This window comes from Mauremys mutica, chromosome 4, assembly GCF_020497125.1.
Source record: "Mauremys mutica isolate MM-2020 ecotype Southern chromosome 4, ASM2049712v1, whole genome shotgun sequence".
Taxonomy (NCBI): Eukaryota; Metazoa; Chordata; order Testudines; family Geoemydidae; genus Mauremys; species Mauremys mutica.
Genome location: NC_059075.1, coordinates 59,777,898 through 59,802,889, shown reverse-complemented (window position 1 = coordinate 59,802,889; position 24,992 = coordinate 59,777,898). Strand labels below are relative to the sequence as shown.

Sequence of the window (24,992 nt, the reverse complement as noted above, 5' to 3'; positions counted from 1 at the left end):
ACTGACTCCTAACTAGACTCCTTTCTACTACTTTACCTCATCTGGAAGGTAGAGCAACAACGATGCAGACCAAGCAGAGGGTGTGGCTTATGCAAGGAGCAAGGGCCACAGATCCATGAGACATGGGATTAGCAGAGGCCAAGCCCACAGGTCTTGGCCCATGTATGCACCTAGAGTCTGGATCTGTGCCATGCTGTCAAACTTCAGCACCGGCTATACACGTGGCTGTGGCTCAGGTGCTGCGTGGTCATTGACTGGCCCCCAACCTCCCACGCACAGTGTAAAAGCTGTAGAGGAAGAGTTAGTGCTGCAAACATGCTGTGTAAATTGGCTGGTCCCCAATTCCTTCCCATTGGCTGACTACATCCAGTCACAGGGAACTGAGCTCAGGCACTGTGGCAGAAGCAGCTTCACATGGCAGAAAAACAGTATCACATAACCACCATCCCCCTCCGCGCAGTAACCCCATTTCTCCAGCATTTCTGTAATTTTGCTTCTCTCTGAGCCATGCAGTGAGAGAAAGCATGTAGCTCAAACTGAGAAAGGAGGGGGGAACAAATCCAGCATTTTTAAGGAGAGCTAAAATGTGGGTCTATGAGAACCAATCTGAAAACTATATGGACTTCACTACCTCCCTGAGCTGCTGCAGTTTCCCCATTGTGTATTTCTTATTTTGCTACTGTCTCAATGATGTAATATTCCTCTGAAGATGTTATATGAATCAGTAACTTAGCAGGATGCCATCACTCACTGTTTTCCCAAATAATGTAAATGTCTTTGTTTATTATGTACTAATAATTTATTTCGTGGTACACCTTGAGGTTGAAGCCGGATTGTTCTAGACCGTGTACAAACAGATCCTAAATGACAATCCCTGCTTCAAAGAACTTACAGCCTAAAAGACAAGATGTACTAGGTGAATGAAAGAAAAAAGCAGGTGTGGGACAAGGAGAGAGGGGAGGTAACAAATATAACAGACTAGCTCTGTGGACAATTCTAGCCAATCAGTAGCAGTAATCACCATTCACATACTCTTAAAAATGGAAGAATTACAGTCCCAAGACAAAACAAGCTAGAGTCAATCTGTATCTTTTTCCCCTGAAAAGACCCTCACTCATATTAAGGACTAAATCCTGCAAAAATTCATTTTTTTTTAAATCATTTTTTTGTTGCAGTGGGTTTTTCCTCACATAAAATATGAATTCTACCAATTTTCTTCAAAATAATAAAATAATAATAATAATAATTAATAAATCCTCCTGGGCTAAGACCTAATATTGTGTGCCAAGTTTCTGTCTAGACTTGCTATAATTTTTACTGAGACTTACAATAGGAGTTTTTAGAAGGGGCACTATAATAGAATTTAAAGAGAGGTTTATAATAGACATACTGACAGACTCTTTTCTCAAGCACTAGGAATATGACACCGGCAACATGGAAATGTGACACGATAGTTGGGAGGGAATGAGTTCTCTGATTTAACTTTTTTAAGGTGATAAAAGGACCATATTTTAGACACTGGGAGCTCACAGCTGCAAGCATTCAGAGACAAGGCAGAGATAACAGAAAAGCAGCACAACGCTATCAGAATATATCAAGCACTCAAGCTAAAACTGTCATCTAATGTTCTGCATAACAAGCAATTAAAAATAGTTATAGGATACAAAATAAAATAAAATAAAATAAAACAAAACAGGAAGAAGAGACAAGACTATCATAAATATGACAGGATCAAAAATTGTTCAACAATTATGGTTTGTTCATATGTTGCTAGCATGTTTAAGAATGTTTAATTCTTTAATCTTAGTATTGCATCTTACTAAATGAGGGCCTGCCTTTAATGGTCTTTAGATCAGGCTCTTAAACCTAGCCTACACTAAATGGGTAAGTCAATGTAGGCTGTCTTGTGCTGACCTAGCTGTGGAAATGTCTTCAGTTAAATTTGGCTCCTGCCGAAGTAAGTGCCTCTCTATGCCAATTTAGAACCCATTTCCCCGAGTGGAATAGAGCCACTGTCAATGTAATTACATTGACGCAGTGTCAATGTAGACACAGTGTGGCTTACATCGACTGTTACTGGCTTTCAGGAGCCATCCCACAATGCCCCACACTGACAATACAATCAATACAAGTGTTCCTGGTGAGGATGTGCACCGCCAACACAAGGAGTCAAGTGTGTGCACACACAAGCGATTTAATAACTGTGGTGGCTGCGTGCCAACATAAGTTAGGTCAACATAATTTTGTAATGTAGACATGGCCTTAGTTATTAGTGGAATCTGATAACATCCTGGTAAAGACAAGTACAATAGCCCAAAGTCATCACTAGTGAGATGTCATTGGCTTCTGTAGCTTCACACCAGGATGAATTTGACTCAATTTATGTATGTCACATAGTTGAGATAATAGAAGAGGAAACAATCTGGAGCCCATTTCTGCTCCCACTTAAGTCAATAAGACTTTGGGATTGTGTCAGTCCCGGCTCTTGGGATGGCATCTTTGATAATGTATACATACAATATTATTAAGGCTTCTGATTTTAGGGTTTAACCAATAAACAAGTGAAAGAAAGAAAGAAAGAAAGAAAGAAAGAAAGAAAGAAAGAAAGAAAGAAAGACCAGGGATTATCCAATAAACAGCAGAAAAACACTGGAAATAGTTACTTGTATCTAAGGGCTTATCTACACAGAGCAGTTATGTGGGCTACAGAGGTGTGATTTCGAAAGCACATGAACGTGTTGTTAATTGATTAGTCTATGTAGACCCTGCTGGTGCACATTAAAAATCCCCTAATGAGCTTTAATATAGTAATTGCTAGGGAACATAAGAAAGATTACCCATTACAGTAAATACAAAGAGAAAGCCCCCCAAACCCTTACTGAAAATACCCCCCTGCCCCCATAAAATTAACAATCCCCCAAAAACATAAGTCCTACATATCATGTACATTTATGGTGCCAATCCTGCATGGTTCTGAGGATCTCTTGTGAGACATTGAGCACTCTTAATTCCCATTGACTTCATTCACAGCAATATTAGGCCCAATTCCCCCTTCCTCTTATGCACAGAAAATGGACCAAATTCATCCCAAGAATAACACTAAAGGCAATAGATGTAGAGGGTGATCAGCACCTTTCTGGATTGGGCCTTGAAAGAGAAGATCTAAGAATTTTGTTATTTATTTAACTGATTAAAAATTTGTATAACAGAACAATTTCAGAGGGGGGCCCAATTACTTTCACTCTTTCCAATGGCCAATGTTTTGTATACTCAATATCTTATACATTGAAAAAAAATCCGCAGGTTTTTTCACCATAGCAACAGAAGCTATCCTTGAGGAGCCCTGCAATCTTTTTAATGGGACTCTTGAGTATGTTAAATCAGTATGAAGAATGAATGAGATGGCAAAAGGCTGCCTCCCACATTTGTCCTTTCCACTGACAAGAAAAGTTTAGCTTTACCATTCCTATCCTTTGATGCTACTAAACATAATATTGAATTTACTATCAAATAGTTATTGATGCAATTATATTTAAACAAACATATATACATATACACATAATAAACAAAAGACTTGATATCCAGAGCTGGATGCTATTCACCCAAGAAGGTGAATACTGAAGGAATTAGCTGAAGAAATCTCAGAGTCACTAGCAATAATATTTATAAACTCATGGATAACAGGAGATGTCCTGGAAGACTGGAGAAGAGCTAACATAGTGTCCATCTTTAAATAGTGGAGGAAGGAGGAACTGGAGAACTATATACCAGTCAGCCTGACTTTAATATCTGAGAAAGTAATGTATAAAACATTAAATTTGCAAATACCTGGAGGATGAGGGGATAATCACTAGCAGCCAGCATGGATTTACCAAGGACACATCAAGCCATACCAGTTTCATTTCCTTCTTTCACAGAGTAACTGGTTTGGTGGACAAAGGGAATACAGTGGACATAATATTCCTGGACTTCAGCAAGACTTTTGACACAGTCCCGCATGACATTCTGATAAGTAAGCTGGAGAAATGTGGGCTTGGTGGAACTACCATTAAGTGGATACATAATTGGTTAAACAACCAACAACAAACGAAGAGTAACTATTAATGGAATGATGCCAGCTCGGAGGGAAGTCTCAAGTGGGGTTCCACAGGGGCCTGTTCTGGGTCTGGTGTTGTTTAACATCATTATTAATGACACGGACGTAGGAATAGAGAGCACACTGATCAAATTTGCAGATGACACAAAGCAAGGGAGGGTTGCCAACACTTTGGAGGACAGAGCTACAATTCTGAGGGATCTTGATAAACTGGAGAACTGGGCTATTATCAACAAAATGAAATTCAACAGACAACTGTAAGATGCTACACTTAAAGAAGAAAAAACAAATGCATAATTACAAAATAAGGGATAACTGGCTTGGTAGCAGCACTGCAGAGAAGGATCTGGGAGTTGTGGTGGATCACAACCTCAACATAAGTCAGCAATGCATGCAAGTCATGGGAGGTGATAGTACCTCTCTACGTGGCGCTGGTAAGGCCTCAGCTGGAGTATTATGTTCAATTTTCATCACCAATGTATAGAAAGAATGTAGAGAAACTGGAAATGATCCAGAAGCGAGTGACAAAGATGATCAAAGGGATGGAATGCAAGCCATATGAGCAAAGGCTGAAGGAACTGGGTATGTTTAGTTGGAAAAGAAGAGATTAAGGGGGGACATGATAGCAATCTTCAAATACTTGAAAAGCTCCCATAAAAATGTTCTCTCTTGCCACAGAGGGCAGGACAAGAGGCAATGGGTTCAAACTACAGCATAGTGGATTTAAATTAAATCTCAGGAAAAACTTCCTAACTATAAGAACAGTAGGACAATGGAACAGACTGCCTAGGAAGTCGAAGCTCCTTCACTGGAGGTTTTCAAATGGAGGCTGGATAGTCATCTGTCTTGTATGGTTTAGACACAACACAACTGCATCTTGGCAGGGGGTTAGACTAGATGACCCTTGTGGTCCCTTCTAACCCTATGATTCTACAATTTCAAAGTATAATTTGCCCTGTGTACACTGGTCCACTGGTCATTTCTATGTCACCAGATTCCCAAGATTTAAAACAAAAATTTATTGTACAATGGTTAAAGGAAGGGTTTATTTTTAGAATAGTACATGAGCATTTTATTAACCAAAACACACAGACTTCTTGCCTGAGATTTTCAAAGCTATCTAAGGAGATTGGACTGCCCACTTTCCTTGGGCAGGTTGGAATAATCTCAGCACTAGTGTAAAGTTTATTATTTGTATTAGGCAAAAGTGAAACTCATTGCCTTTATGACTATATTTAGCTTAGTTTGATCTGCTATGCTCTGATCAACTAGAAAATCCAGGTAATTTGGAAGACCTATGCCTCCTGAATAACAAATGAAAATCTGTTTAATTATTTAGGGCTGCCTTTGCCCTATAATAAAATGACTATTGGGCTTCATAGGAAAATTACTGTAATGTTGCATATATGCATAGTAACTGATTTTGTAAGCTATGCATTGGGACATATAGCATAAAGGACATGACCAAGGCTGCAGAGTTTTGTTTAGACTGTGATTAAAGTATCTGGGGGCAAGGAATGTGCCATCTTTTGTGTTTGTGCAGCGCCTAGCACATTATGGATGCTAAGAGAATATAATAAATACTAAGAATAACTTTAACAATATCATATTTTGTTACAGAACTTATAATTCATAAGGCTAAATCACATACCCAGACAAATGCAGATCATAATGATATATGGGACTCACAGTTTTGCAAGCAAAATCATTTGGAAACAGAGCAATCAGAATGTGTGTATGCAAATAGCATTTGACAGCTAACTATCTGATTAGCTCTCTGTCACTCTTGTATAGCTTTATCTCTCTATATCTACCCCCACAGAGGTTTGTAGTGTGTGTATGTCTCCTTATTTAAAGGCAGAGGCAGTCTAATAAAAAAGATAGGTATTCTCAGTGCTTGCAGGTCTCACATCCTAATGCCACATCACTGTCTTCCCATGACTATCTTTCAGCCTCCTTACTTTGATAATATCTGGTTAGAATTTTATTCCGTTGTGCCCTGCAGGAAAAAATACCATTCACAGATCTGTAGCAGTTATTAATGGCTTCCCTCTTGCTTGTTATAAATGTGGCGGTTACCGAGGATAGGTCATCTCCAGAATCATAAGGAGTGCGGCTGCCCTTCTGTAGGACACCATCCACAGCCCACTTTAATACCCCTGCTCATTGTTACATTGGAAGTGGAAATAGGTGCAAAATCTGCATATATTTCCCTTGTTTGTGCAATCATGAGGCAGGTAAATTAGATATTCTACCCTGTTTGAGAAAATCCTGGCTGACGCGACAGGCAGCTCTCTTCAGGGATCTAGGGCAGTGTGTGCCGTTTTAATTCGAGGATAAACGCCAAACCAATCTGGAGACAGATGTGCAGAGGGGCTTGTCTGATAGCACCAGTGAAACCTGCTCAGGCGTTAGTCCCTCCCATCCCCACGGAACTGGAAAGCCCTGTGTTTAGTCGCGAGTCTCTTCTTCAGGTGATATTGGATGATCGAGGCCAATCGCAGCTGGAGCCTGGCGGGTACTGTAGCCAGCAGCTGCTGCAGCGACTCGCACCGTGCTGCACCGTAGGGAGGCAGGGAGGGGACAGGAGGAGGCGAGCTGGGGGCGTGAAGGCTGGCGGCCCCTGTGGGGAGCTCACTCACCCACCCACCCCCGATTGCCTGGGCTCCGCGGGGATGGCAGGGGGAGCACAGCCGCGGGGGGCAGGCGGGGCCGGCCTCCAGGGAAGCGGCGCAGCTGGCAGGAGGCAGCGGGTCCCCGGAGAGGCTGGGGAAGGCGCCTCTGGAGGCAGCGGCTCGGGCTGGGGGCGGGCGCCGGGGCAGAGGGAGGGGACCCGCGGGCGGTGGGGAGGCCCGGGTGGCTTTGCAGGGACGCGCTGCGGGTCATACCTGGGCGAGCAGGTGCCCTGCTCCCGGCCCCCCCGCTCCGCCTCGGCGGCCGCCGGCTGCTCCTGCGGGGCCGGCGCTCCCTCCATGGCCTCGCGGCGGCGGCGGCGGCTCGGCCGGGCTCGCTGCAGGCTCCGGCCGCGGGGGAAGGAGCTGTCCGCCGCTCGCGGGTACTGAACGCCCGGGCGCCCGCCCCCCTCCCCGCGGGCACAGCGCCTGCGCAAGCGCAGAGGGCGCGGGGCGGGAAGTGGGAGAGGTGTCGAGCCGGGCGCGTGGCCCAATAGCGGCGCCCGGCTGAGAGCGGGGCGGGGCTAGGACCAGGCTCGGGGCGGAGCGCGGCTGGGAGCCCGCAGCAGCAGCTGACGCTGGCCCCAAGAGGAGGGGGCTCGGGCCCTGGGAAGCCGCCAGCGGCTGGGACCAGGTGTCTGGCAGCACAGGGGCGGGGGAGCGAGCCCCAGCATGGAGCCCTTCCCTTGCCCCAGCTGGTAAGCGGGCCTGCTCCAGGGAGGGGCAACTCCCCTTCCCCCCCCCCAGCAGTGTTCCCCCGCCCGCACACACTTCCGCACAAGTGGAGCAACTCTACTTCCTCCCGCCTGAGTGCAGCTGGGATGGGGCCCTCTTCTAGTAGTTGAGCAGTTTCTCCTCCCTTGGTGTTCACACCTCAACTGCTAGAAGAGGGCCTCATCCTCCCTGACTGAACTATCCTCATTATCTCTAGACTGTTTCTTACCTGCATATTTATACCTACCTCTGAAAACTTCCACTACATGCATCTGACAAAGTGGGTATTTACCCACGAAATACGTCTGTTAGTCTGTAAGGTGCCACAGGACTCTTTGCTGCTTTTCACAGATCCAGACTAACACGGCTACCCCTCTGATACTTGTATTACAAAGAATATGAACAACCGCACTGTTTCCCTTTATCACAAATGTATCACTGAGTATGTTTATTTATGGCTAGAAAAGACTTAATAACATTTGTGTTGCATGGTGTCAGACGGGTGCCACTGACCACAGTTTGGGCTGAGAACAGGAAAACTTCGCTGGATAACTGTAGAAGATTAATTTGCAGCAGCTCACTCCAGAACTTTATTCTTGGTAATGGCCATGACCCTGCTTGTGATTTTCACCATGGCAGTGACCTTGACCTTTTTCATGACAGTGAACACAGTCATGACTACGGCATCCTCATGGCTTTACTTGCTGTGAAAAAACCAAAGCAAAAAGGACGAGTATTACTGTGCTGAGTATCCTGGCAACTCCCACTAATCCACTAGCTGCTTAGAATAAGCCCTTCCTGCTTTATTGCTCTAGATTTTTTAGAAGGTGTAAAAAGCGTACGTCTTTCCTTGATGGGCAATGAAGTGCTTTTATAATCCAGCGGAAGAGGAATCCCAAGAATAGGGTATGGAGACTACCAATGTCTCTAATAAAATATTCCCTGACCAGGTCGAGATGTACTGGCTGCACAGTGAGGAAGGAGTCCCCTTTACTGAATATCAGCTATGAATCCGATGAAATGGGTTTTAGCCCACAAAAATTTATGCTTAAATAAATGTGTTAGTCTCTAAGATGCCATAAATACTCCTCGTTCTTTTTGCTGATACAGACTAATACAGGTACCACTGTGAAAGCTATGAAAATGTTTCTCTGCTACAATTAAGCAAAGGGCTTGCTCATTAGAATCGAATAAATTGCAGTTATTAGATCTAGAATAGCTTATGTGGCCTGCCTAGAAAAAAATAAAACTTCAAGTCTACTGAATAGATTGGACAGGATTTATTTGATGGTAAAGTCTCCACTTACCATTTCCTTTCCCTTTTTCCTGCCTCCTGCTACTATAAAATAAAACAAGCAATAGAATATTAAAGAAAGATTGAGAGATAGACTTTTCAAACCCTATTATAAATATGCTGCTACTTTTATAGCTAGCAATTTCATATAGGCTATAATCTATTACTGTGGCTTTATTTTTATGAGTTGGGTTAGTGCTATTGTAACTAGAAGAGCTTAATCTACTCCTTGTTCTATGCTCTTGATTTCTGCAATGTTGCTTGGGCAATACAGTCTCATATGTAGTACCAATTTGAGAAGAAGTAAGGTCTTGTGGTTAAGGCAGTGGATTGGGCTTCAAATGATCTGGGCTCAATTCTCAGCTATGCCACAAGCTGTCCGTCACTTAGGGTATGTCTACACTGCAAAGTTGTCGACAAAACTTTTGTCTTTGTAGATAAATCTCTGTATTAAGCATCTTTGCATAACTGTGTATCATTTTCATATGACTTTGTATTATGCCTCTTCATATAACCTTCTATTAAGTCTTTCCATATATAACCTCTATTTTCATACAACTTTGTATCAAGTCTGTTGATATAGGAACTTTGTATCAATTCCTTATATAGAAACTTTGTATTGAGCCTTGGTATAATGTTATAGCCCCTAAGGATAGTTACGGTAGAAGAAACAAATCTTTTCACTAGGAGTAGAATAAGATCTCCCCCCTTTTAATCAATTGCCCTGTTGAATGAATGAGGTGTGAATGAGTAAGGCATGGAAGGCAAGCACCTCCAGACAGCTGCAACAGTTGGAGAGGGGAGGGAAGCCAGACCCAAGAACAATAAAACATGTCAAAAGCAAAAGTGTCCACTTGCCAAGTGGACTTATTAAAGACGATCAGACATATTGAAGGCCTTGGGAGTTAGAAGCGAGCACCTTCTCTTGAAAACACCGTCTTTGAAAATAAATGTGGCAGCATTAAGACAACACCCAGAAGGAAGCACCCATCAATGACCAACTGACACCGACACAGATTTTGCATCTGGTAGAGATTTGCATGAGAGGGCAGCTGCTATAAATGTGAGGTGTCTTGCAGAGGATCCCAGGTCTTGTCTTGTCAACACTGGAGCATCGATCTGGATCGACAAAATCCTGGCTCCACCCTTGCCCCATCTAACTCATCTGGCCAGTGAAGTTAAGGGGAGCAACTAGTTGGTAACAACATGTGTGTATGTGAGCGCATGAGTGTAATATATATCACATGCATATGATAGTGTTGATTGATACATGTATTACCAATAAATGTAGCACTTTGCCTTATCCCCCCTGAAAAGATCCTGTGCAGTACTTTAAGTACAACATCTTTCACAGGTACTTAAAAAAGCCCCCCTGTGAAAGACAAAAGTTTTGCCGATGCAAGTGGCAGTGTGAACGCGGCTTTGTCAGCAGGAGCACTCTCCTGCCGACAGATGACGCTCACAGGTCTGGAAATATTTTGCCGGCAAAAGTGCCGACAAAGAGCGTTTACACACACTGACTTGGCGACAAGGCCTTGTCACTAAAAGCTGCGTGGTGTAGACAAGCCCATAGTTTGTCTGTGCCTCTGTTCCCCATCTGTATTAGGTGACACATTGGAGGGAGACAAAGGGGGGCACCAACTAAAGGTGTTTAAAAGCTAAAAAGTGACCCCCCCCCAACATGACCTGCACATTAAGGATAGCTACATTATTTAGTTGCATCTGTCCCATTGATGACTGGAGATAATTTTTAAATCTTCTGAAGCTGGAGAATGAGTTCAGGATGATACAGGCACAGTGAGAAGGATTCATAGGGTATGTCTACACTGGAAACTTCAAAGCTCTGCAGCGGGAATGCTCCATGAGGGGATTAGTGCTGGAGCACTCAGAGCCTGTCTACACTAGCGCTTTAAAACGCCCAGACTTGTTGCGCTCAATGGGGTGACCCCTGAGGGCTTGGCTACACTTACAAGTTGCAGCGCTGGGAGTTACAGCGCTGGTCATGCAGCTGTGGAAGGGCCAGCGCTGGAGTGTGGCCACACTGACAGCTACCAGCGCTGCAGTGTGGCCACACTTGCAGCACTTTCCAGCGCTGTATTGAGAGGTGCATTGTGGGCAGCTATCCCACAGAGCACCTCGTCCCGTTTTGGCGCCGTTTTGGCGCTGAGTATTGTGGGAAGGGGAAGGAAGTGTGCGGGTCATTCCGCTTCCTGTTTGCCAGCGCCCCGTGGTGCATCGCTTCACATCCCAGCATTCACTCTTTCCAGCAGCGTTTGGCGCCATTGTGAGTGTCTTTCTGTTACTCTCTGTGTGAATCGCGATTTCTGTGGCAAATGGAGCCCGATCTGCTGAGGACTCTGCTGATGAGTGTCACCAGCACAACACGTTTGGCAGTCCAGCTATTCCTTCAGCTCCAAAGTGACAGTGAGGATTCCGACGATGATATCAATATGGATTTGCCTGCCGCGTGTGACACTAAAGTGCTTGCGGCATTTACGGAAATGCTCAGCACCGTTGAACGCCGCTTTTGGGCTCGGGAAACAAGCACTGAGTGGTGGGATCACATCGTCATGGAAGTCTGGGATGACGAGCAGTGGCTGCAGAACTTTCGTATGAGAAAAGCCACTTTCATGGGACTGTGTGCTGAGCTCGCCCCCACTCTGCGGCGCAAGGACACAAGATTGAGAGCTGCCCTGACGGTGGAAAAGCGAGTGGCTATTGCAATCTGGAAGCTGGCAACTCCAGACAGCTACCGGTCGGTCGGGAACCAGTTTGGTGTGGGAAAGTCGACCGTGGGAATCGTTTTGATGCAAGTTTGCAAGGCAATTAATCGCATCCTGCTAAGAAAGACCGTGACTCTGGGGAGCGTGCAGGACATTGTGGATGGCTTTGCACACATGGGTTTCCCTAACTGTGGAGGGGCGATAGATGGGACGCATATTCCTATTCTGGCCCCCCCCCACCTGGCATCAGAGTACGTTAATCGGAAGGGGTATTTCTCTATGGTTCTCCAGGCGCTTGTGGATCACCGCGGGCATTTCATTGACATTTACACAGGCTGGCCTGGAAAGGTGCATGATGCACGCATCTTTCGGAACAGTGGCCTGTTCAGGAAGATGCAGGCAGGGACTTTTTTCCCAGACAGGAAGATCACAGTAGGGGATGTCGAAATGCCCACTGTGATCCTTGGAGACCCCGCGTACCCGTTACTGCCTTGGCTCATGAAACCCTATACAGGGAAGCTTGACAGGAGCAAGGACCGGTTCAACTACAGGCTGAGCCGGTGCAGAATGACTGTGGAGTGTGCTTTTGGGCGTTTAAAAGCCCGCTGGCGTTGCTTGTATGGGAAGCTAGACTTGGGGGAAAGCAGCATCCCCGCGGTTATATGCGCTTGCTGTACCCTCCATAATATTTGTGAAGGGAAGGGTGAAACATTCAGTGAGGCATGGACCACCGAGGTTCAAGTCCTGGAGGCTGAATATGCACAGCCAGAGAGCAGGGCTAATAGAGAGGCCCAGCACAGGGCTACAAGGATTAGGGATGTCTTGAGGGAAGAATTTGAGGCTGAAAGCCAACAATAATGTTTGCTGCCTTGCATGGGAGTGAATTGCACTGCTTACACTGTTATTCTATTATCCATAATAATAATATGATTTGTAGTGCCTCTTTCTTTACTGGGCTAAGTTATCTTTCACTATCTGCTATAATAAAGACTGTTTTCAAAGCCAAGAATTGTTTTATTGAAAAGAAAAAAACTTCCTTGACAGACAGACAGACACACAACATTTCATGAACACAAGAGGGCAGGGGTGTGGGTTGGTGAACTGTACAGTCACAAGTTTGCATATGCCCTGTCTGGATTGCTGTTTAATGAATCCTGCACTTCAGGGTTCATATACTGCATGGTGATGGGGGTTGAATGCAGAGGGTAAGGGTGGTGGTAGGTATCAGGGCTGGTTGGGGAACATACAGGTGTTGGAGGCAGCTGGTGGTGGTAAGAACCTGGATGCTGGGGAAAGGTGGTTTGAGCTGACATTGGGGCACAAGGCACAAAGGACGGGGCGGGTGGGGGAGTAGCACGGTAGTGCTCTGCTTGCATGGCAACGAGTGACTCTATAGACTCCGCTTGGCGCTCCAGGATGCTTAGCAGCCGCTCCGTGGTTTTCCTCTTGGCCACTGCATTTCTCTTGCGTGTCCTGCTTTCTTTCTCTCGCCAATCCTTCAAGTCCTTACTCTCTCGAGCAGACTGATTAAGAACAGTTTTCAGCATGTCTTCTTTGCTCTTTCGGGGATTTTTTCTCAAATTTTGAAGCCTCTGTGATGTTGAACATCTGGGCAGTCCAGTAGTCAAGGTCACTGTAGAAACAGAAATGACAACATTTAACACGGGCAGCATTGTATCCACTATCTCCAGACATGAATTGTTACACTGAGGGAGTGAGTTCTTATTTAAGCATTCTTTTACCCACACGCATAACACTACAGAAGCCACGACATGGTGAGTGAGCAGTGCTTATATGGGGAGAAGTGGGGCTTGGGTGTAAGAGGGGAGCTGGTTGCTTCGGGTAATCTGGAGTGCTAGAGGGGTTGAGTGAAATGAAGATGCAGATGCAGGGGTGATCTTATCTCCCTATCTCTTCACTAAAGAGTCTCCCAACATTTTTCACAGGACTTAATCCTGGAAGATGTTTCCCTACTGCGAGTCACTAGGGAACAGCGGGGGGCTCTTTTAGAGCAATGTGGATTCCGCCCGGGACCCTATGCGGCTTGCCTGTGTTCAGAAATGGTCCCCCCACCACTGGCAGAAGAGTGGCGCGGACGCGTCACCGTCACTGGGACAAGGGACACAGTGGCTCTGCCTATAAACCTGCGCAGGCATATTGCCCACGCTCTGGATGAAGCTTTTGCTGAGATAACTGAGGCAGATTACCGCGACGTGATAGACCACATCAACGGGCTATTCCACATCTAGAGGCTGGCATGCATGCATCCATAACCCCCCCTCCTCTCCAGAAACATTTCACCCAGAAAATAAAAGCCGCTTACCGGTAACACGCTCCTCTGCTTGTCCTTCTGCAACTGCTGGCTGCTGCGATTGGGTGCTTTCCTCCTGGCTTGAGAAGAGCTCCTGGCTGCATGCCTCCAGGGAATCTGCGGTTTCTTCCCCCATGCCAGGAGCTTCACTCGCGGTTTCCTCCCCCCCCCACGCCTCCGCCTCCGCCGCCTCCTCCGCCTCCTCCTCCTGTCCCCCAGCCTGCTCAGAAGTGTCCATCGTTATCCTGGGATTGGCAGTGGGGTCACCCCCAAGTATCTCATCCATCTCCCTGTAAAAACGGCAGGTCGTGGGAGCAGCTCCGGATCGTCGATTCCCCTCTCGGGCTTTGTAATAGGCACTCCGCAGCTCTTTAATTTTCACCCTGCATTGTACTGCGTCCCGATCATGGCCCCGATCCAGCATGGCCCTTGATATCTGCTCAAAGATATCGTAATTCCTACGGCCGGAGCGCAGCTGTGCCTGAACAGATGCCTCACCCCAAACACTGATGAGGTCCTGCAATTCACCAGTGCTCCATGCTGGGGCTCGTTTGCCGCGTGGAGGCATGGTCACCTGTAACTGATTAAAACTGATTGCACTCCACACCTGGCTGCAGCAAACAGGAAGGAGATTTTTAAATTTCCCGGGGCATTTACAGGGCGGGTCACCTGAGGCAAGAGCAGTAGAGTGCAAACTGATGTGCAGAGTGGCTGAACAGGAATTCTGGGATAACTACTTATTCCCTGGAGGACAGGTAAAGCGCTGGTGAGTGTCCACACCTGCTGGGCAGCGCTGGATCACCAGCGCTGCACTCCTTATACCCCTGCCGGGATGGGTTTTCAGCCAGCGCTGCAACCAGGGAGTTGCAGCGCTGGTTGTGCCCTGCAAGTGTGGACGGGGTGTTGTTGCAGCGCTGGAAAGCCTCCACCAGCGCTGCAACTTGTAAGTGTAGCCAAGCCCTGAGACAGCAAGTTAGAGCACTATAAAATGTAAGTGTGGACAAGCCCTTTTACATTTACAGTACTCTGGAAACAGTACTTCTAGAGTACTGCAAATAACTCCAAGATCTCTTTCTTGATGGGTAACAGCTAATTTAGGCACCATCATTTTGTATGTATTGTTGAGATTATATTTTGCAGCCTGTTTTGGATTTAACTATCTTGAGTAATTTTGTGTCATCTGCAAACTTTGCCACCTCCGTGTTTACCCCTTTTTGCAGATCATTTATGAATATGTTGAACAGCACTGATCCCAGACCAGTACAGACCCCTGGGGACATCTCTATTTACTTCTCTCCATTTATTCCTACCCTTTGTTTCCTTTTAACTGGAGTGCCTGGGAATGCTTACAGGATCATCTAATGATCCTTAATTTAATGACAAGCCTTTTGTTATCTTAATCACCCTGCCTCTGTTTATAAACAAACTCCCTGCCCCAAGGGTGGAAGTTGTTAGCAGCAGCTGGGCCCTTACCCCACCCAGGCAATTGGGGAGGGGTATGTGACCCTTGCTTCCCCCCCCCCGCCGCATCTCCCCCTTCCTCCCACCCTTTGACAGTCTTGTCTATTTAGACTGTAAGCTCTTTGACCAGGGGTGTTCTCCTATTATGTGTTTGTACACGGCCTAGCACAGTCGGACCCTGATCTCAGCTGGGGCATATAGGCATTACCATATATATCAAAGTCCCTTTTACAGCAGTTATATGCTGGCACAGTTGTGTGTGAAGTCACTCGTCCTTCCTTTGCTCTTTGCCATTGAGGTAGTTGGCTGTGCGCCATGGGAGCACAGCCAAACCACACATCCAAGGTTTGTCACTAAATTAGACAGGTCCAGCTGTTCTCTATTGTCCTTCTGACCTGAACGAAGGTATTAAGCACTGGGGGTGGAAAGAGAGAGGAAGAAAAAGAATAAAAGTGAAGGGAAAGATAGCTAAAGTAGAGATATGAGGTAAGGAAAGAGATGAGAGACAACTGGAGAAGTGAAAAGGGCAAACGAGAGTAAGGAACAGACAGTAAGGGAAAAATACAGATGAGAAAGGAGAGAAGAGAAATAAAAGTGGTGTATGGGATGAAGAGGGGATAAGGGAGATGAAAGAGGCTGAGATGTAAGGGTGGGATTTAAATATACTCATGGGTGGCGGGTGGAGCCCTCTTCTGGGGAGGCTAGCCCCCACTCCGCCCCTTCGGCCCACGCCCTCCCCATGGCTGGATCCCCGAGACCCCTTGTGCCCCCTCCCCCCGTGGCCAGAGCCACAAGCTGCACCAGTCCCCCATCCCACCCCCGTCCAGAAGAGGCCCAGGCTGGCCGAAGCCTTGAGGCCCCTCACCCCCTACCTGCCTAAAGGAGCAGCTGCAGCTCAGAGCATCCCCTCACACCGGGAGGAGCCCCGGCTGGGCTGGCCAAAGCCCCGAGCCAAGCCAAGCTTCCCCCCGCCTGGAGGAGCCCTGGCCAGGCTGGCCGAAGCCACGCCATGCCTCCTCTCCCCAGACCCAACCTGCCACCGCCCAGGGGAAAAATGTCTGTAGAAGATGTTTTTTATATGCCCCATGCAGGTTCTGGGGCAGCTAAGGAGGCAGTATGTGCCTCCTGGGGCATAATAAGCAAAAACTTTGCCATCAAACCCCGCAACCAAGGGTCTGGTGGCAGTGGCTGGAGGAGTCAGACTGCACAATACTTCCTCCTTCTCCTTTGGATCCACATGGACTAGCTGGCAGTTAAGGCAGGACATAGGGAATGCTGGGTGAATTGCATTACAAAGCCCAGTGATTAGGAATGTGTTTATTTACTGCCAAATAATGAGTTCTCTTACCTGTGGCATTTTGGCTGTGAAAAAGAAAAGAAAAATAACCTTGCATTTGAGCTTTGAAACAGTATTTGATGTGGACATATAATATTCTTTCCATGTCTTTCCATACTTACATATCTCCCCTCTCGCCTCCACTACCACCACCATCACATGCAGGTGCCTTCATGAAGAAGAAGAAGAAAAAACTATAAGATTCCTGGTTAGAAAGTTCTGAAGCATCAAAGGCTCTATTCTGCTCCTACTGAAGTGAGTTTCAAAGTTTCCATTGTCCTCAATGGTACAGGATCACCCTCCAAACGTTTGCGGATCCCTAGGATCTATAGTTAGGAGATTCTTTAGGGAGGTACAAGGAAAACTGTTTTCCTTTTTTGTTTGCTATGTTGGTCCTAGGATATTAGTGAGACAAGGTAGATGAGGTAATATCTTTTATTGGACTAACTTCTGTTGGTGGCCTGAAGAAGAGCTTCTGTAGCTCGAAAGCTTGTCTCTTTCACCAACAGAAGTTGGTCCAATAAAAGATTATCTCATCCATCTTGCCTCTCTAGTGTTTTCCTTAGCATGTGTATGGTGGATCAGGTCGAGTGAAGGAAAGCTCTTCGCATGTTTTCTTAACTTATCTAGTTCACTTCAATGCAGCTCTGCACTTTTCAGTATGAGTCGTCTCAGAACATCCCATCTTAGTTTAGCTACATGCAGCACAGTTTATTTTAGTTCACTTCAAATCCACTAATCCTAGCCCAGGATAGCTCAATTCATAATGTCCTGGCTCAGATTAGCACATCTCAGCAAAGTATATTCCAGTTAAAATTGGCTCAGCAAAACACATCCAACATCAGAGCAAGATACATACTCCAGCCTGGCTCAAAGCTCAGACTGGTTCCTTTTTCGCACTTTCCTAATTCATCTCTGTAGCTCTGCACATACCATTTTGGATCATATATTTTCAGTTCTTCTGTCATCTATATTTAATCTGGCTCATGATTTCTCAGCTCAATTCTCTTTTGCCTGGTTTTGGCATAAGAAAAGATAGACACATTTTCTGCTTGGTTTATGGGGATTTGGCTGGGTGACTCCTGGGAGTTACCTAATTAAATTGCTGCACTTTGCACTGAAAACTTATCCATAAGCGTCAGGCACTGAAAAGAAAATCTAAACAGAGCCAGAAAAGAAATCCAGGCCTTGGACAAAACCTAGCAACATTAAAAAACAAAAACAACCCCCCATCTCTCCCCCCCCCCCCCCACAATGCACATACTGTAGCAAATGATATTTGGCCAGACAGGCACATACACACAGAGACACACCAATTTGGATAAATACCCACTAAGCTGTATATGAGTATAGAGTCACATATTTTAAAGCCAGAAGGAACCATTATGATAATCTCATGTGACCCCCTGCATAACACTGACCATTGTATTTCACCAGTAAATTCATCAGGTCCAATAACTGGCACTGATAGACAAATGTACACAGAGAAGTGCCTATCCTAATACAGAGGCAGACTGGAGTACAAATCCCCAAGCACAGGCATGCATGAGATGCAAAGACAGACAAAGCCAGGCTGACACACAAAGTAAAACAGAGCTATCTATGCAGACACACAAAGCTCAGTGCCAGCTGCCAGGATGGAGCCAGTGACTAGAGGTGGGCAAAAATCTTTAGCACCAAACTTTTTTTTGGCATCACTGAAATGTTTCAGGTTTCAGAGTAGCAGCCGTGTTAGTCTGTATCAGTAAAAACAACAAGGAGTACTTGTGGCACCTTAGAGACAAACAAATGTATTTGGGCATAAGCTTTCAAATTCATGTCAGTTTTGTCAAATTGTTTCAGACAAAAAGATTCTGAAAAAAAGTCAGTTTCATTTTGACAGTTTCAAAATGAAATGTTTCAATTTTTTGGTTCCAAACAACTTTTATTGAAAGATTTCCTGTAAGAAAAAGCAATCAAAATATTTAAAAAAAACTTGAAATCAAAAATATTTTGCTTCAGGTTGAACAAATCATTTTGGTTTTAACTTTTCGATTTGCCAACGACTATGTAAAAATTGTTGAGGGGTTGATCCAAAATTAATTTAATTTTGGATTTTTCAGAATTGCCAGACAACCAAAAAAATCCATTATTTGCCAAGCTCTACCAGTGGCACAATCATGTATCCTTTGCCTTAATAAACTCTTTATTGCTCCAGCCCACTCAGACCAGGTCTGTACTAGAAAATATTACTGATACAGTAATGTTGGTTAGGGGTGTGATTTTTTAAAATGACATATGTATACCAGCAAAAGCCCTAGTGTAGATGCAGTTATACTGGCATACAAGTGCCTTTGCTGCTATAGCTTATTTTTGCTTAAGGGACTGGAATAACCTACCACTCATAAAAGCACTTCTTTGCTGGTATAAGCTGCAGCTATACGTGGAGGGTTTGATGGTATAGCTTTACCAGCTTAACTTGACCTGCTGCTCACAAACAGGGAAGAAATAGTAGAGGAAGCAATAGTGGATGGGAACCTGGGAGGCAGTGACCATGAGATGGTCAAGTTCAGGATCCTGACACAAGGAAGAAAGGAGAGCAGTAGAACAGAGACCCTGGACTTCAGAAAAGCAGACTTCGACTCCCTCAGGGAACTGATGGGCAAGGTCCCCTGGGAGAATAACATGACGGGGAAAGGAGTCGAGGAAAGCTGGCTGTATTTTAAAGAAACCTTATTGAGGTTGCAGGAACAAACCATCCCGATGTGTAGGAAGAAAAGTAAATATGGCAGGCGACCAGCTTGGCTCAACAGTGAAATCCTTGCTCGTCTTAAACACAAAAAAACAGCTTATAAGAAGTGGAAGATTGGACAAATAACCAGGGAGGAGTATAAAAGTATTGCTCAGGCATGCGGGAGTGAAATTAGGAAGGCCAAATCACACTTGAAGTTGCAGCTAGCCGGAGATGTTAGGAGTAACAAGAAGGGTTTCTTCAGGTATGTTAGCAACAAGAAGAAAGTCAAGGAAAGTGTGGGCCCCTTGCTGAATGAGGGAGGGAACCTAGTGACAGAGGATGTGGAGAAAGCTAGTGTACTCAATGCTTTTTTTGCCTCTGTCTTCACAGACAAGGTCAGCTCCCAGACAGCTGCACTCTGCAGCACGGTATGGGGAGGAGGTGACCAGCTCTCTGTGGGGAAAGAAGTAGTTCGGGACTATTTAGAAAAGCTGGACGAGCACAAGTCCATGCGGCCGGATGCACTGCATCCGAGGGTGCTAAAGGAGTTGGCCGATGAGATTGCAGAGCCATTGGCCATTATCTTTGAAAAATCATGGCGATTGGGTGAGGTCCCGGATGACTGGAAAAAGGCTAATGTAGTGCCCATCTTTAAAAAAGGGAAGAAGGAAGATCCAGGGAACTACAGGCCAGTCAGTCTCACCTCAGTCCCTGGAAAAATCATGGAACAGGTCCTCAAGGAATCAATTCTGAACCACTTAAAGGAGGGGAAAGTGATCAGGAACAGTCAGCATGGATTCACCAAGGGCAAGTCATGCCTGACTAATCTAATTGCCTTCTATGATGAGATAAGCGGCTCTGTGGATGAGGGGAAAGCAGTGGATGTACTATTTCTGGACTTTAGCAAAGCTTTTGATACAGTCTCCCACAGTATTCTTGCCAGCAAGTTAAATAAGTATGGGCTGGATGAATGGACGGTAAGGTGGATAGAAAACTGGCTAGATGGTCAGGCTCAATGGGTAGTGATCAATGGTTCCATGTCTAGTTGCCAGCCGGTATCAAGTGGAGTGCCCCAAGGGTCGGTGCTGGGGCCGGTTTTATTCAATATCTTCATTAATGATCTGGAGGATGGTGTGGACTGCACCCTTAGCAAGTTTGCAGATGACACCAAACTGGGAGGAGTGGTTGATACGCTGGAGGGTAGGGATAGGATACAGAGGGACCTAGACAAATTAGAGGATTGGGCCAAAAGAAATATGATGAGGTTCAACAAGGACAAGATCCTGCACTTAGGACGGAAGAATCCCATGCACTGCTACAGACTAGGGACCGAATGGCTGGGCAGCAGTTCTGCAGAAAAGGACCTAGGGGTTACGGTGGATGAAAAGCTGAATATGAGTCAACAGTGTGCCCTTGTTGCCAAGAAGGCTAATGGCATTTTGGGTTGTATAAGTAGGGGCATTTCCAGCAGATCGAGGGATGTGATCATTCCCCTCTACTCAGCACTGGTGAGGCCTCATTTGGAGTACTGTGTCCAGTTTTGGGCCTCACACTACAAGAAGGATGTGGATAAATTGGAGAGAGTCCAGCAGAGGGCAACAAAAATGATTAGGGGGCTGGAGCACATGACTTATGAGGAGAGGCTGAGGGAACTGGGATTGTTTAGTCTGCAGAAGAGAAGAATGAGGGGGGATTTGATAGCTGCTTTCAACTACCTTAAAGGGGGTTCCAAAGAGGATGGATCTAGACTGTTCTCAGTGGTAGAAGATGACAGAACAAGGAGTAATGGTCTCAAGTTGCAGAGGGGGAGGTTTAGGTTGGATATTAGGAAAAACTTTTTCACTAGTAGGGTGGTGAAGAACTGGAATGGGTTACCTAGGGAGGTGGTGGAATCTCCTTCCTTAGAGGTTTTTAAAGTCAGGCTTGACAAAGCCCTGGCTGGGATGATTTAGTTGGGTTTGGTCCTGCTTTGAGCAGGGGGTTGGACTAGATGACCTCCTGAGGTCCCTTCCAACCCTGAGATTCTATGATTCTATGATTCTATGAAACTGGCAACCTTTCCTAATGTAGATCTGAAGTGACACTATTCATATCTGGCTACTTGACCCTGAGGAACAATCCCTGCATGGCTGCGGATGTGTGAGCTCATTATATAAACTACGATTCACCTCCTCTGCGCCAGGCTTATTTTACAGCAGCAACACAGTCAGTACCATTCACCCTTTGCAACTTCAGAGGTGTTGAATATACACATGGCAATGCATTGCAGTCACAGTTCAAATGCCAGGAGCTGAATCAGACTCATTCACACTAAGAGCCACCTTCATAAAGGTGGACACATGCCAAACATTTCAGAGCTGGGTGTCTGAAGTGCCTAGATCTTATTTAATCTCCTAAATAGAAGTGTTCCGTTTTTCAAGGTCCAGAGTATTTTCAGCTCTCATTTATGGGTGCACAGCTTATTCAATTACTTGGGTATGCACAGATGCACATTTTTATCAGAGGCTCACCTTATCTACTTATAGTATGATTTAAAGCGAAGCAATATTGCTGTTTTTCAGATTTGTTTTTCTTGTTTGTAGGAGTATGTGCTGTATTGATAATTCACTCAGCAATATAAACATAGAAAGATTCAGATATCTTGGTTTTTTTTCTTAGATTTCTATGTTATAAATATACACACATGCACACACAGCTGATTACTTACATCTTGCCCTCTGCTTGTTCAGGTATTTATGTATGTATTTACATAGATTTATATACATGCACAGTTCTGCATAGCCCACCACACCCAATAAAGGTGAGTCTGCAAAAGGTGAGATTACCAGAGGAAGATATTGATGAAAGGTGGAAAGACACACAGGTGCATTACTATGATTTAGGAGAGAGTAAGCAGATTTCTAGAACCAAAGGAGTGCTGTAAAACAGAAGGAACATAGAGTTAGAGCATGCTGCCAGGAAAACTGGACAATTCTCCATTACTTTCCAGAAGGTGACTGCCGGAAGCAGCCAGCGAAAGTGGTGAGCAGTCAGCCAGCAGGAGGCAGCGAGCTGGGGGGGCAGTGAGGAACAGTGGCTAGCGGGATGGCCAGTGAGAGCAAGTGCTCAGATGCTGGAGCAAGCCAGGAGCCTTCTTCCCCGGGTGGGAGGAGAACTCACACAGATGCACCTCTGAACCTGGGTCCTCACTGACCAAGGACAATCATTGTGAGAGGGGTATGGTGAGGGAGCAGAGGAGGGCACAGAAAAGGAATTTTTGGTTGTAGAGCTCAAGATCATGAGGCAGAAAACTCTGCCCCATGCACTCTGGGGTGGCTGTCCTGCTCACAGTTTTATGTTTATGAATCCTGCTTGTGGCATTTTCCCTAATTAATGTCAGCTGCCTTTTCTCCTTTCATTAAAAGTTTATTTTCTACACTCAGACTCTGTGCTGTACTCTCAGAGGCACCCAGGGGTGGTGTGTAATTTTCCCAGGTTACTGAGTGGGGGCTCGAGCCAGTTCAGTGTTGTATTGTTGAAAAGGAAGCCCTAGATATTGAACCCGGCCCTGGCTGCGGCCGGCTCCACCTGGCGGAAGGGTTACAATTATAGCTATTAAGGTTTCAACAAATAATACATGGGTCTTTGAAACCCTTAACTAACATTTCCAGTTGTAGCTTGTCTAGTGTTTTTACATGGGCTGTAAATATTATAGCTTCATGGTCAAGGTATTATTATTCTGCAAAGGAATCTCAACAGTTGTACTCAAAATGTAAGTTCTCTACGACTATTTCAATGTAACAAAGACCTTTCTTTATAAATATACAGACACCTCCTCCTTTTATTATGTCTCTGTCACATCTGATTACGTCATATTCTGGAAATAAGTCCTCACGAACCATGTAGTCGGTGGGCAAAACCTAAACCAAACTCAGTCATGATACTCCCACAAAAGGAAACAGGAGATGCCTTTTCATCAACACCCTCCTGCCTGCCCCTCTTCCTCTTATGTCTGCTCAGAAAACTCATTCCCCTAAATCCAAATCATTTTCTACTGTTACCCGTAGGCTAGCAGGATGTCCTGCCTTCTGTAGGAGCGGAGAAACAGCCTGACTGTTCTGCATCTGCCAATGTCAATAAGTTAACACAGTGGCAACCATAGGCAACTATCCAAAAAACCAGCCACTCCTCCCCGCCCCCATGTCCTGCTAAACACATGATGATGTCACTCTCTAGTCTGCTAACACTGATTGATGCAAAGGCCCCATAATCTAATAAATGTCACATTGACAACAGCCACACAGACACGAGGGATCAGGTGAGCAATTACTCACTTCTCACTCACAACTCACCTCCCAGATGATTGTCTAGCTGCCTGTCTCTGATTGGTTGGAGGTTGGGCACTGTTGGCTGTCCAATCCTATCCACAACCCCCTCCTCCTCACTCACCTCAGTTATTTGTTGCATGAGCTCTTCTATGTCAGTCTCCTTGGACAAGGATATTCCACCTCCTGTGGTTGTCAACAAAAGTCTCTGCAGCATCCTGAAAGCTGAAAATGGGGAGGAGTAAAATAATGGGAATTTATTATAAAAATAAGTAACATGAGGGATGCTGTACTGATTGGAATGGAAGTAGTGAGGGGGAGAGAGTTTGTAGGACCAATGCTGCATAATTCCAGGGTCAGTGCCACATACTTGTTTTCAGTGCAGCACATTAGGACCAATGGCCTTGCCTGCTTTATAGGGGTGTTGCGAGATTTATTCTTTCATTTTTGTAAAGCATGTTGAAGAGCTAAATATTAGTATTATCTAGAACTGGGTAAGAAATGTTTTTCTGTTGCATGTGACTTTGACAGATTCTCCCCCCAATCCTGAACCAAGATGAAAAGTAGTACAATCTCAAATTTCAGATCAGGTCAGCTGAAACATTTTGTTTAGATTCTGGCCTTTTAATGTTTCCCCCCTATTAATGAACCTAAGTTCTGAAACAAAAAGTGAGTTAGACCTGAAAAAAATGAACCTTTTCATTTTGAAATTGTCAAAATGGGACATTGACAATTTCGAAACTTTTTTCAATTTTTTTTTCAGAATGGGACCTTTGTTAAAACTGACCTTTTCTTGCAAAGAGTCTTGGGTTCAGCAAATCAGCATTTTCCAGTGTAGAAACATTTTACTGAAACAGCTCTAGTATAATCAGATGGAGAGAGATGGCACACTGGACAGCAGCTATCAAAGCTTCCCCTGTGCCCCATCAATAGCCTATCTACACTGAAGAAATTGACTGTGCTAAGAACCATTCTAACTTCCTAGCACCTTTGTAATCCACTTGCACCCTTTGCAAAGTTCTCCAATTTGTTTACAAGCATGTTACCAACCAGGCACCACAGTCTATGATTTTTCTGGGCTAAGTAGTCTGAACCAGTTCAGCCTGAATCATTTAAAAATCAGTGTAGACGCAGACTAGTGGAAACGATTCAAGTAGTTCTTCCTACTCCTGTCTCACAGAGCAATGGTGGCCTTGCAAAATCTTCCAGAATTCACTGTTGTTTGGAGTGGAGCCAGGGGTCTGTGGGTTAGAAACCCAGAGAAAGAGTTTAGGGCAATACCAGTGTGGTTGTGGATCATCAATTCTTAAAGCACTTCAGTATGGCTACTGTGGATGGATTGAACCATTAGTGCTCAAAATGTTTGAG

General features: G+C 45.3%; 1 protein-coding gene across 1 annotated transcript in view; it reads right to left on the bottom strand.

The window, feature by feature from the left end:
• DISP2 (dispatched RND transporter family member 2) overlaps positions 1–7,081 on the bottom strand; it is a 31,685-nt gene extending 24,604 nt beyond the window's left edge. Inside the window, exon 1 of the mRNA XM_045012393.1 lies at positions 6,985–7,081. Within this exon, the coding sequence (XP_044868328.1) occupies positions 6,985–7,070 (86 nt within the window). The 5' untranslated portion in view covers positions 7,071–7,081. The remainder of the gene's footprint in view (positions 1–6,984) is intronic.
• Between the last annotated feature and the right edge of the window lie 17,911 nt (positions 7,082–24,992).